Source organism: Rhinolophus hipposideros (assembly GCF_964194185.1).
Source record: "Rhinolophus hipposideros genome assembly, chromosome: X".
Lineage (NCBI taxonomy): Eukaryota > Metazoa > Chordata > Mammalia > Chiroptera > Rhinolophidae > Rhinolophus > Rhinolophus hipposideros.
Genome location: NC_138046.1, coordinates 112762153 through 112776944, shown reverse-complemented (window position 1 = coordinate 112776944; position 14792 = coordinate 112762153). Strand labels below are relative to the sequence as shown.

General features: G+C 34.5%; 1 protein-coding gene across 6 annotated transcripts in view; it reads left to right on the top strand.

Annotated features, from left to right (window-relative positions):
• The window catches only part of CNKSR2 (connector enhancer of kinase suppressor of Ras 2), a 294974-nt gene that overhangs the window by 102483 nt on the left and 177699 nt on the right, over positions 1-14792 (top strand). For all 6 annotated transcript variants that reach the window (XM_081043819.1, XM_081043822.1, XM_081043821.1 and 3 more), the window contains exon 5: positions 7883-7924. In XM_081043819.1, the coding sequence (XP_080899945.1) occupies positions 7883-7924 (42 nt within the window). The remainder of the gene's footprint in view (positions 1-7882; positions 7925-14792) is intronic.

The window sequence follows — 14792 nt, the reverse complement described above, 5'->3', positions numbered from 1 at the left end:
CCATGAATTGCATTTAGAAGATGCCAAAAAATACCTGGTGAATGGAATTGTGACTTCAGCGAATGAATGAATGAATAAATGAATGACTGAATGAATATGTAACACTAACACATTATGCAAATTAATCATAAGCATATGAAGACATTTTGATAGCTTACTAATAGAATATGTGAAGTATTTGGTATGAAGGTACCATTATCAAAGGTTTGCATAGGTGCATTTTATAAATATTACTTGTAAGCAAAACAATATTTTCATATTGTTTGTAGAAGTATGTTATATATACTAAAAAGTGACAAGTGAAAATTTATAGCATTTATAATTATAAAGTTCCATAAAATATAATTGTATATAGCACTAGAGGCATAAGTTGTTTCTCTTCATTCTCTATTATTCAGTGTTAATAACCTATGAATATATATATATAATACACAGTTGATGAGAACAATTATTTGTACTGAGTACTATGATGCCCAGGTGCTTAAAACTTGTTGGCAAAGTATGAAGCCTCAATGGTAACATATAGTATAGAAATTTTTCTATGTATTTTCCTCAGTGTAGCAATTACATCATTGTTTCACCAAAAAAAATAATGATTCTCTGTAGATGCGTACCTCATCTATGGGAGGCTATTTCTGTGCATACTTACTTTTCTAAGAAAGTGAGCAAAATTGAAGAAACATTCCTCATTTTTGTGACTATTGTCTTCTAGGACTTTGGTGCATTTAAACGGCCATTACATTTTGTAGAAGCATTATATGGAAAAGGATAAAGCAAAAATGCAAGTGTTATTTTGCATGTACAGTAAAAGACAGTGTGAGCTACTGAAGAGAATTCCTAGGAGTATATAGTGACATAGCTCTAAATCCAATTTTTAAAATCTAAATTTAATCCTAACCTAAAAATAACTAGAACGTCAGAGGGGTACCTTTCCATAGCATGAATAGGTTCATAAAATGTAGATTTCTCCGTATTCAATGCTATTTTCTTTTTAAAATTTGGGTTATGATCTTTTGGGGAAAGATTTGGCCCTAAGTACTAATAAAACCCACCCTTGAGAAGCAAATATTTTTAAATCACACTTTGAGGGAAATAAAAAACAACTTACTAATAAGATGAATCCCCGAAGTACCTAAGGCTGCTTAAATATTTAGCATGATAAAATGAACTCCATAAAATTAGAGCTTCACTAAACAGAACATAGTCATTTAGTTTCTGTTCTTCTCCCTAACATAAAGTAGTAGGTTAATATGTACTTTTTGTTGTTCTGCTTTGTTGTTTTGTTTTTATTACACTCTGTCTTGCCCTTTGTGAAAGCTTTTGGCTTTCTATAATGAACAGGCCAATCTGGCTGAAAAAAGGCAGAGATACGTGTAAGTAGAAGCAGTTATTTCAAGTAGTAGGCTCTTAAAGAAAGATATTTACTAGGAGGAAAATAACAATCAATTAACTGGGGGAATGTGTAACCAAAACACATAGCTCTGAGAAGCTGAGAACTATGTAACTGTGTAAGGTGAGCCAGCAGATACTATTTTTAAATCTTTACTCTTTTATGGATTCTATATATTTGATCATTTTTGATTTGACTTGGTTTGGCATTCTTCTATCACATGGTATCCTATAAAATAGATTAAATGTTTCTCAAAGTACCATCTTTATCAAAATAATCTTAGGGACCCCCCACTATGAACCTACTAAATCTCTATTTCTAGGGATGAACCTGGGAATCTGCATGTTATCTCACTCCCCGAGTGATTCTTACATACATACATATATGTAAAATACATACATATATATATATATATATACACATATATATATACACAGAGAACTAAAATCTGAAAATTACTGCAGTAGCTTAATTATGTTTGCGTATACTTCCATTGCTTTTGTAATAATGCCTTTTTTTGCCTAAAGACCTACTTTTTCCAAGACCCAATTAAAAGCCACCTTTCTGGATTTTGTTTTTTAAGACAGAGTTAGATGTTTCCTCCTCTGTTCCTCTAGCGCCATGATTCTACCTTTACTATAGTAATTGTGGGTGTCCCAAAAGACTTAGTGCAAATTTAAGTTTTAATGATTTCACGTGTATAAATGTGCTAAAAACATTTGAAAATTAAATTATTTCAATTTCTTTTATCATTCAGTTTTGTTTATTTCAAATAGTAATTTTTAGTTTTAGTATTTGTGTGTGACAGCTAGTGAGACCGATGGAAAAACTCAGGCACCTCAGTCACCTGATGTATCTTCCTTAGACTTTGTCATGTGGGTTCATGTCAAAATCGTCAAGTATGCATCAGTACTTCATTCTTTGAATAATCATAAGGCTAGGATTACAAATGGAGTCTTTTTAGTCACTGAGGAACAGCAGCTGATAAAAGTATTACAGTTTGAAATTTGACGTAAGAAATATATATAGCACAACACAGTGGTCATGTTGAACATTAATAAGAAACATGTTAATATCTTTAAAATTTAGATAATTGACCTTTCATATGTTGATTTGTATAATTTTGTGGCATTTATACTTCTAAAGTTACTGAAACTTAAAACTACGGGAAGACTTTGGAATTCTGTATATTTTAACTTTGTGTGAATGCCTAGCTTAAACTTCTCTAAGCCAGGGGCCATGTTTTATTCATCTTAATATCCCCAGCACAGTTGATTAGTATTTGTTTTTGTTTGTTTATTTTTATTAGTTTCAGGTGTACAAAACAATGTAATAGATATTTACCCCCCTCACAAAGTGATAACCCCCCTCTCCCAATCTACTACCCCTCTGACATTGTATATAGCTGTTACAATTCCACTGACTCTATTCCTTATGCTGTACTCCACATCCTGTGACCATATATATATATATATATATATATATATATATATATATATATATATATAAAATATAAAATTATAGTTGGCATTCAGTATTATTCAGCTTCAGCTTCAGGTGTGCAGTGCAGTGATCAGGCATCTACACCATCCATGAAATGGACTCCCTAATAAAACAAGTGTCCATCGGATACTCTACACAATCTTTACAACATTATTGATTATATTCCTCAAACTGTCTTTCGTATTCCCATGGCAATCTTCTGCTTACCAATTTGTGCTTTCTAGTCCCCTCACCTTCTCTCTCATCCCAACTCCTCTTCCACCTAGCAACCCTCATTTTCCCCCTTATATCTCTGAGTCTATTTCTGTTTTGTTTGTTCATTTATTCTATTCTTTAGATTCCACATATAAATGAGATCATATGGTATTTGTCTTTCTCCGTCTGACTTATTTCACTTAGCATATGTTCTCTTGGTCCATCCATATTGTTGCAAGTGGTAAGATTTCATTCTTCTTTATGGCTGAGTAATATTCCATTGTATGAATATACCACAGTTCCTTTTTTTTTAATTTAAATTTATTTATTGGGGTGACAATTATTAATGAAATTACATAATTTCAGGTGTGCAATTCTGTTTTACATAAACTATAAATCCCATTGTGTGTTCACCACCCAGAGTCAGTTCTCCTTCCATCACCATATATTTGATCCCCCTTACCCTCATCTCCCTCCCCCCACCCCTCCTTACCCTCTGGTAACCACTAAACTATTGTCTGTGTCTATGAGTTTTTGTTTCTCATTTGTTTGTCTTGTTTTTGGTTTATATACCACGTATCAGTGAAATCATAGGGTTCTCTGCTTTTTCTGTTTGACTTATTTCGCTTAGCATTATACTCTCAAGATCCATCCATGTTGTCACAAATGTTCCTATATCATCTTTCCTTAACGCCGAATAGTATTCCATTGTGTATATATACCACAACTTCTTTATCCATTCGTCTATCGAAGGACATTTTGGTTGTTTCCATGTCTTGGCCACCGTAAACAAAGCTGCAATGAACATTGGAGTACACGTGTCTCTATAGAGAAATGCTTTCAAATTTTTTGGGTAGATACCCAGGAGAGCGATTGCTGGGTCGTATATACCACAGTTTCTTAATCCAGTAATCTACCGATGGGTATTTCTGTTGTAATATTTGTTGAATCAAGACGAAAAGTATATCTCTGATACATTTTCATGTTAGGTTAATATATTCACTATTATTAAACTATTGCTAAATATATTTGAATGTATTTGGTATACTTAAATTTTAGCATCAGACATATTAATAGATTCAATATTTAATAATATTTGCTGTTTTCATCCATTGCAGTTACTATCTTTTTAATTGCTCCATCTTTGGCCAGTGAGAATCTCTGCATGATGACTTCTGAGTCCTACTGACACAATCCTCATAGTCTTTAATAGCTTCTTTCTATCTTGTGTCACAGTATAATCCAAGCTCATCTTGTATATTTCATATCCCAGATCTGGAATCAGTTATTTTCCAATAAGGCCTGGGATATGACATTTGAAAATCACTAACTGTGGGAAGTTCATTTATTATTAGGTTGCTCATTGTTTCTACGCCTTTTCAATGGGCAGAGCTAAGAAAAACATACATACATATATACATACATAGACATCAAGAGACTCTAGGGTTTTTACTGCTTCTATATGTCTCTGCTTTCTCCCATGCTAAAAGCACTTATCAATGACACCAAGAGTGATAGCATGATAGTATCACATAATTGTTCAATTGCTTCATCCTATAAAACGTTTTCAACAAAACAATAATATAATAACAGCACTACTACCAACAAACAATATGATTGCTGAAAATAGTTTAAGATTCTGTTTAACAGTTCTTTTGTATTACGTTACACTAGGGATGTGCAAATAAAGTATTATATTTTAAAGAGACTTGAAATAGTTGCTGTCTGTGTAATTATTATATCACTAGCAGGATATACATTTAGATCATATTTACTTTTTTCTTTGAGGAGAGTGAATCCCTTTGAAGTTTGAACGTTTAATCCTATTCTCTGATTCTAGGAAGGTACGTAAATAATGAAACTTGCATCCATTACAGCTGAAGCAAGTTGTAGAGGCAGGCAGCATAGGGAAACTGGGCAACTTTCCAGCTTTTTCCAAATCATCTCTTCTAGTGTAATTGTGTTTGAAGTTAATTTTGTCAAATTGGACTCTTCCAAATTCAGATAAGAGTACAAATGCACTTTCCAAATATAAATGATTTGTCTACACCTTGGCTCCTCTGTACACATTATTCATACTTAATTATTAAGAGTTGACTTTATGTAAGTATATAAACATAGATATGACTATATTTATAATAAATTTCTCCTTTGGCACAGGAGACATTCAGAATGGCAAGGCCCAATTCTTAAGTATTTTTATTACCCCGAAAGTGTTTCCCCGAAAATAAGACCTAGCCAGACCATCAGCTCTAATGTATCTTTTGGAGCAAAAATGAATATAAGACCCGGTATTATATATTACATTACATTACATTACATTACATTACATTACACTACATTACATTACATTACATTTACATTACATTACATTACATTATATACCTGATCTTATATTAAAACAAGACCCAATCTTATATTCATTTTTGCTCCAATAGACACATTAGGGCTGACTAGGTCCGGCTAGGTCTTATTTTCGGGGAAACACGGTAGTTACTGAGATCAATCAGACCTAAATTTAACTTTAAAAATTCTGCTCCTGGTAAGAATGTGTATTTCTCCTGACAAGGTATTGTGGTGAAATGCTATTATCAAAAACTATGTAGAACAAGATTCCTTTTTGTTGAAATTAAATTCAGGGGGAAAAATGAAAAGGACTTTCATTCCTTAAAATATGCAGTACTGTGGAATATGGATATTTTTTCAAAATTAGATAGGCAAATAATAATTAGTTAACTTTATATTTTGAAGTAAAGGTAAGGAGTTTAAAATTTTTTAAACTGAACAATAATAATTCATAGTTAAAATATATTGATCATTTACTGTATGACAGATACCACGCTAAGCCATTTATCTCATTTTTCCTTTAGTCCTTGCAACACTCCTAATGGGTTTCTACTAATATCGTGCCCATTTTATAAGTTCCTTGAGAAAACTGAGCCATAGGAACACGAAGTATCAGGGCAGAGATCACTTTGCTGTATTACTTCTTATTGTAAGTCTAGCAGTTGCAGATAAAACACAATGGTAATTGCTTAAAATATTTTTTTTATAATTTCAGGGACTCACATTTAAGCAAGAACTATAAACTTGGTATTTAGTAGTGCCGTGTATCAATTTTAAATGCATGATATAAAGTATGCTTAATAGCTTGCAATAGTTGAAAATATAAAAGTATATTTGAGATTTCGATATGACTATGGAAATAAATATCAGTGTTTTTCTTAATCTTGCAGTCTATAATGAATTAGTATTTGAAATGTTGGAAATATTTCAACAAAAATACATTTATCACACGTAAGAGTTTAGATAGAATATGGTTAGCATGCTAAGTGAAATAAGTTAGACAGAAAAAGTGAAAAACCCTATGATTTCACTCATATGTGGGCTATAAAACAGAAAGCAACACTTGAAACCTATATAATTTTACTAACCAATGTCACCCCAATAAACTTAATAAAACTTAAAAAAACAGAAAACAACAAATGAACAAATGAGACAAACAGAAAACTCATACACACAGACAACAGTATGGTTGATTACCAGAGGGAAGGGTGAAAGGGAAGTAGAAAAGAGTAAAGGGGGTCAAATATATGGTGATGGAAGGAGACTTGACTTTGGGTGATGAACACACAATGCTATATACAGATAATATATTCTAGAATTGTATACTTGAAACCTATAGAATCTTTTTTTATTTTATTAGTTTCAGGTGCACAAGACAAGGTACTACTTAGACGTTCATCATTTATATCCGTCACACACTGTGGACCCCCGTCCCCCTATCCCCCCATCCACTATCCCTCCCACATCGCACAGAGCCGTCACATTATATATATAATTGTGGGGACAAAGCCCCAAAAAGCAGTTTCCAGGCTCTCGGCCTCACATAGAAAGGTGCTGGCTCGGGTAGTAAATGGCCATCAACTGTGATCAGATGGCCAGCAGCTGTGGCTAGTTGGCCGTCAGCTGTAACCCATAAGCCATTGGCCAGTAATATAACGGCTGTGGCTACGCTAGCAAAAAAAATGAGGGCTGGCCAGAAGATGGTGGCTGGCAAGCTCGGACTGCTGTTAGGACGGCGGGTTGCAGATTATGTAGATCCTGCTTCCTGTGTCTCCAGCCCAGCCGCCAGCGAGAATATACTGGTTTGACTCCTCTATCTATGGCTCCGTGGGTGTTCCTTTTTGGCCTCACCATGTCCTGCGTTCTTATGTGGGGAGCGGGAGAAGAGACCCCACCTTACACCCCCCCCCCCGGACGCCCCGCACGACAATAATATTATAGTTGGCATTCATTATTGTTTAGCTTCCGGTGTACAGTGCCGTGATCAGGCATCTATAGCAAACCTGAGGTGGTCTCCCAAACGGGACATGTGCCCATCGGATACCCTACAAAATCTTTACAACATTATAGAATCTTATTAACCAGTGTCACCTCAATAAATTTAATGAGAAAGAAAATGGTTAGAATAATTTTCCAATATTAGTTTCTACGTATGTTTAATGTATATTGTGCTTTATTATGTGTTTAAAATTAGTAAAATTATAAAATGCATTAAAGCAAAAATAAGAATATTCCTGTAACTGACTATCAGAGCTAACTACTACGAATAGTTAGGTGTTTAGCATTCCAGATTTCTTCCCCCATTGTTATTGCTGCTTTTGCTGTTTAATTGTCAAAATTTTTTTAAATTGCAGTACAATTCCTAAGAAGGTACTTTAAAAAGGGACGCTTGATTTTTAAAAAACAAAACAAAACTAATATCTATGGTTTTTTGTTTCTTTTTTTCAGGATTGTACTGTATATGAAACAGAGAATAAAATTCTTCATGTGGTAAGTATAATTGGATTTATTTTCATCTTCATTAGGAAACATATCTTTGTTTAAATAGTAATTAAATAAAAAGCTACAGCCTATAAAAATGTGAGCCCTGTATATTTCATAGGAAAAGTACAAAAGAGTGAAAACATTGCAGATTATATTAGTTATAACTATTCTGTTGTATCTTATTAGGAAAAAGCTGACACAGTATTTTAAGATTGTAAGCTGTAACAAGGTTGGAACGTAAGAAAATAAAGAATCTAGAGTAAAGAGAATTTAAATTAGAATTTTTCACTCTTCATCTGTGATGAGATCAAAGGAAAATATTTGATTGCGTAATGGGTAATTTACCTCCATCATCATTTGGATGAAATATCTCATAAAATAATCAAACCACCTTGGCTCCTATTCTACACTCACAAAACAACCTTCCAAATTTTAATTTGGCAATATTTGTTGAATCAATTAATGACTTTGCAGATACTTTATTACTAGAAATGGAGTATTGAGTGCATTATACTTTGTAGAAAGGCATCTTCTTTCTTGTTAATGAACATTTGACTTTTTTTGTTTGTAAATCCGTTTCTTGGTTGATGTTCATCTGCCTTAATAACTTCTTCACCTCTGTAAGAAATGAATGAGGGCATAAATAACATTGAAGAAGTTTAGAAATGAATGCAGTATATTTACTTTGGCAATTTTGCATTTCAAATAGTGAGAATTTAGAGATCCTCTCTAATGATGATCAAGACAATGGATGGCATTAACCAGTCAGTTCAGCCCAGAAAGCACTTATATATTCATGTTCTCATTCCACTTCCCATCCTGGCCCTTGTATGCAAAGATAGCCCAGCCTTCACTAGAAGGTTGTGTACTTTTGTGTTACTTTTCTCATCATAAGAATTATTCTTTAAAAATAAAACAGTGTACTATACCACTTGGTATATGATACTGGAATATTTTTCTTTAAAATAACATTTCAGAAAGTATCCTTCCAGATTTCTTGTATTGTAGAAGAAATCACTTTGAGTCTAAAGAACTGTGTGTGCAAAAATCCTAGTTCTACCACTTTCTATCTCAGTGACCTTAGTCAACTGATTTAATTATTTTGAGAGTTTGGTCCTTTTTTTTAAGGTAAATTTTCACAATTTTATTTCTTTTACTTTTTATTAAGATATAATTGACATACAACATTACATTAGTTTCAGGTGTACAATACAATGATTCAATATTTTAAGAGACTTTGTTATTAATATGTAAAATGAGGATATTAATATCTTCTAAGTCTGATTGTTTATAATTCTTTCCAGTATGTATTTGATTTTTTATTTCCTTTGTCTTTTTCATATGCACCATAAAATAAAAAGCCTGAGTTTTGATATAACTTGTTTAGAATAAAGTTGTGAGTTAATTTGAATGTTCTCCTTATTTCTATGATACTTGAATATGTATACTCCTACAACTAAGTAGAGATTGCAGTAGCTTGAGATATGTACTAGAATATCATCTGAGCATCACCTCTCTCAGCCCAGACCCAGTCCCTATATCTTCATTTTGTCTGGAAGGCAGAGGAGGCAATTGTCAAGAGAAAGGAGAACTTACCACTTATAAAAACCTGCTATATCCTAGGAATTCCACAGGCAGTACAACATCAAAGTGCTCTTCAACTCGTGGGCAAGCAGAGCTAGCTCAAGACAGTTGTGAGGTATGTCTTTCCCTGCAATAGATCTTTATTTAAGGAAAAGAAAGACAAAGAATGGGAAGGAGCAGAGAAAGCATCCTCTCATGTATTAGAAGAAAATCACCATGACGTTGGTTTATTAATAACATCTGTTTAATATTCTCAATAAGAATCAAAAGAAGATTGTTTGTATTAAAATAGAATACCATACAATAAAGAAGGTAAGGCCACTATAAACTGAGTGTAAATTGAACTAAGAAAACAGTCTGTAAAAATAAGAACATGGAAATAGAAATTAAACCATGCTGAAACAGTAAAAAGTAGACAGAATATTGCAGAAAACTGAAACAGTGAGATATAAGATAAACTTTAATGACACACAGATTTTTAGTAAATTAATAAAAAGGCAAAAAATGAGAGAAGATAATGGCTATAGAGGACAGATTAAGGTTAACTCGCCTTAATTAATTGTTATTTTCTGAGGAAAAAAGCAACAGGAAACCGTTAAAGATATAATCGAATAATTTAGAAGTGAAAATTGGGAAATTTGAACTACTCAATAAAGTCAGAAAATTTATTGGAAAGATAAAAATTTCAAGATGTTTTCTGATAACATTTTACAGTTTCTATGGCAAGCAATTCTACATTCATTCAACCAGTGGGAAGAGAGAAATGAGAGGTTTTGACTTACAAGAAACAAAAATTATATTGTATTCAGATGTCTATTCTAAAACTATAACTGCCAGAAGAAAATGGAACAAAAGTGATGACCAAAAATGTTTATGTCTAACTAAATTATTCATGTTTGAAAGCAAAAGTGATATTTTTAGATCAGCAAGGTCACTAAACTACCGTTTTGAAAAATATATTTGAATAAGTTTACCAAATAAATGAAGTAAAAGTTGAAATCCAGACTAGGAAAGTTATGATAGCAAAGGACTGGAGGTGAATAGCACAACCAGATGAGACGGTATCTTAGTTCATTCACACTGCTATAACAAAAATATCATAGACTGGATGGTTTAAACAGTGAATATTTCTCCCAGTTCTGAAGGCTGGGCAATTCAAGATAAGGGCAGCAGCAGTTTGGTGTCTAGTGAGGGCCTATTCCCTGGTTCATAGACGGTCCTATGAGCCCTCCAGTAGCTAAGGAGCTCCCTGGAATTTTAATAAAGACTCTAGTCCTTTTCAAGAGAGCTCCACCCACATGACCTAATCACCTCTCAAAGGCTCCACTTTCAAATATCAGCACACTGGGGGCTAGGTTTCAGCATATGATTTTAGTTGGCAGGGACAACACATTGCGTCTATAACACATGGTGAGGATTAAAAAAATATATGAGTGTTAACTAATATTTTTAAATGAAGTTTGTTCATAATAAATCAAAAAGATAGTGCATATTTCATTAGATTTATATACCGGGGTTACCAAAAATATGTATACAAGTGGATGTTGCTCAAGGAGTAGTTTGCCGTAATCAGAAGTGTCTGGATGCTGATGGTAACCACTTTGAGCACCTCTTATAATTGCAGAAGTCAAACATGACTTGTATTCATGTTTTGTTATCAGTATGTATTGAGTATTACAATTTTTTTATTAAAATTTATTGGGGTGACAATTGTTATTAAAGTTACATAGATTTCAGGTGTACAATTCTGTAATACATCATCTATATATCACATTGTTCACCACCTAGAGTCAGTTCTCTTTCCAGGGATAAAATATATGGTGATGGAATGAGTATTACAATTTTAATATTTTTTTTTCCTTTCTTAAAATGCATATACATTTTTTGGCACCCTCTGTACTCTTGGGACAAGCGCTGCATCCCTAAATTAAATCACAAAGTTTATCATTACTTTCCAGTGGCAGTTATCCTCAGTAAACAAGGATTTCCTGTAAAACAGTAATGAAATACAAAATTTCACCTATCAATTCATAAACACAAATATACACACTCAATAACACACAGTAAAACTATCCAAATACTAGTGAGAGTCTGATGAAATTAGAATGGGACATACCTTACTGCTAGGCATGTACATTCATAAAACTTTTTTAAGTTTTAGGCAATTTCATGGCTCAAAATTATTAATACTAACATTTATGTATTATTTACAATACGACTCAGGCACTATTGTAAGTGCTCTATATGAACTTACTCTTTTAGTCCTCATCACAACCTTATGAGATAAGTATTATTACTATCATCTCTACTTTACAGATGAGGAAACTGAATCAGAGAGTTTAGATGACTTTCCCGAACTGACACAGTTGAAAAGAATTTTAGACAGGATTTTAATTCAGGCAGCCTGGTTCCAGAGTCCATATTCCTATAGTACCTTGGGAATCCAGTCTAAAAATAAATTCTAAAATACAGTAACATTTTCTATAGAAAGTGCTTATAGCAGCATTATAAGTAATAATGGAAAATAGGAAATCATAAGGTAATGCTTCCATACAGAATGGTGCATTCACAGGATGACATATTTACTATTCTTATTTACTATTTGAAATTATATTTGTGAATATATAATTTATAGATAAATTTTACTTATAAGTATACCTGAAACATTTGTAGGCTGATGTTAAAGGAAGGATTCTAAAAGAAAATGTTAAGTAAAAACCAGATTAATACCGTTATAATCACAGACTAAATCATCACTATTGAAAATTGAGGTCAGTGAATTCATCAAAATGGCGGCGTGAGGTGAGCCTCTGGAAATCTCCCCTGGAATTTACAACAAATCGAACAACTCTAACTCCACAAAGGACTCCCTGCACAGCAGACAGACAAGACAAAGAGGCTCACTACTAAATTCCCCTAAAGGTGGGCAAATTGCGCGAGTAAGGGAAGAAGGAAGGGAGAAGTGCAGAGACGGAGCCGCACAGGCGCAGGATACAGACCTAGCTCGGTGCTCCCAGCTTGCTGCATCCCAAAACTAGGGCAGCTGCGGGAGAGGGATGAACTCAGACTGCTAGGGCTCGGTCTATGGCCCAAAGAGCTGAGGGGACACCATATAACACGGCTGAACCCAATGTTCATGGCAGAGACCTCGGAACAAAGACTGAGGGAAGAAGGCTGAAAACCGTGGTTTAAGCCCTCCCTGCCGCAGAGAACGGAAGCCTTAGGTACTGAGACTAGCCGCCACCTCCTACCCTCCCAGAGCTCACCCGCCCCCACCTGCCCAGTGCTAGAAGCAGAACAGTAGCAGTGTCAGATAAAAGAACAGAATATTTACAGTTCTGAGAACTGTGGTCTGCAGACACAGACTCGCAGCCCAACTAATTCCGGCAAAGTAGAGGGAGCTATGGAAGCAGAATTGGCGGCGGTGGTGGTGGTGGTCACTACCAATGCTCTAGGCCAACTCTCACAACCCCCCTCCCACCCCTCTCCCCACCTATCTGGGTGGATCCCTGCCAGAGTAAACAGAGCTGCTGAAACACACAGGCTCTGAATGTGGTGCAGGAAGAGCTTTGGAACCTCAGAGCTTTTCAAATTCCCACACGGATGTGGCGCCCTGTGACCCAGGGTAACTGTTAACAGAGGAGAAGCCTGCCTTTCAGGGAATCCCCCCATTGTGTGAAAAAATGGAATACTGCAGAGAAAACATAACATTACACTGTGAGACAGAAAAAAAAGACTGCAATCGGAGAAAAAATAAAACATTATACCAACATGTACTGGAAAAAAAAAGAAAGAACTCTTCCTATCAACCTGTTGCAGAACCCACTCCTGTAGATATCTAAGAAGAGAAATACTAAATCATTCATTGCCATGAATAACCAAGGCAACAAGACAGCTCAGAAAGAAAGTGAAAAGTCTCCAGAAAATGACCTTAAAGACATGGAAATATGTGACATAAATGAAAGAGAATTCAAGATTGCAGTTTTTAAAAAACTCAACGAGATGCAAGAAAACACAGAAAAGTAGTTTAATGAACTCAGAAACACAATCAAAGAACAACATGAACATTTTACGAAAGAGATTAAAATTTAAAAAAGGAACCAAATAGAATTTCTGGAGATTAAGAACTCAAGAGAAGAAAAGAAGACTGAAATAGCCAGCTTAGGTAGGAGAGTTGACCAGATGGGGGAAAGAGTCAGTGACATCGAAGATAGAAACCTGGAAATTACACAGATGGAAGAAGAAAGAGACTTGAGACTTAAAAGAAATGAAAAAAACTCTACGAGAACGTTCTGATTCCATCAGAAAGAGCAATGTAAGAATAATAGGCATACCAGAAGGGGAATAAAGAAGGGAACAGAGAGTATATTCAAACACATAATCAATGAGAACTTCCCTAACTTGTGGAAAGAACTGCATCCTTGAATCCAAGAAGCAAATAGAACACCAAATTACCTCAAACCCAACAGGCCTTCTCCAAGGCACACTGTATTCAAGCAGTCTAAAATCAACGGCAAAGAAAGAATCCTCAAGGCAGCCAGGGAAAAGAAGACGGTAAGCTACAAAGGAAAGCCCACTAGATTATCATCAGATTTTACAGCAGAAACTCTACAAGCCAGGAGGGAGTGGAACCAAATATTCAAACTATTGAAAGAGAGAAATTTTGACCCAAGAATAGTATACCCAGCAAAGACATCCTTTAGATATGAAGGGAGAATAAAGACCTTTCCAGACATACAGAAGCTGAGGGAATTTTCTAATATACGACCTGCACTACAAGAAATACTAAAGGAGGCTATTCGACCACCATCAACAGGGACAGTTTGTGGCAACATAAAAAGGGGAAGAGTAAAGGCCTGAACCGGAATGTGGGAATGGAGAAAATAAGCGTGCTGAAGAAAATGGAATACTCTAAACATCAAACTTTCTTGTACATACACTTAAGGGTAACCACTCAAAAAAAAACCCAGAACTGAAATATATACTGTAATAACATAAAAAAACAGAGCGAAAAATCATAAATATCACCACACAGAAATAATAGACAACAACAAAAAGGCGAAGAAACAATGGAGACACAGCCTTACCAGAAAATTAAAGATAGAATGATAGGAAATCCTCACATATCAATAAGCATCCTAAGTGTAAATGGGCTGAACTCACCAATCAAAAGGCACAGAGTAGCAGACTGGATCAAAAAACTAAACCCAACCATATGCTGTCTCCAAGAGACACATCTCAGCTACAAGGACAAGCATAGACTCAAAGTGAAAGGGTGGAAATTGACACT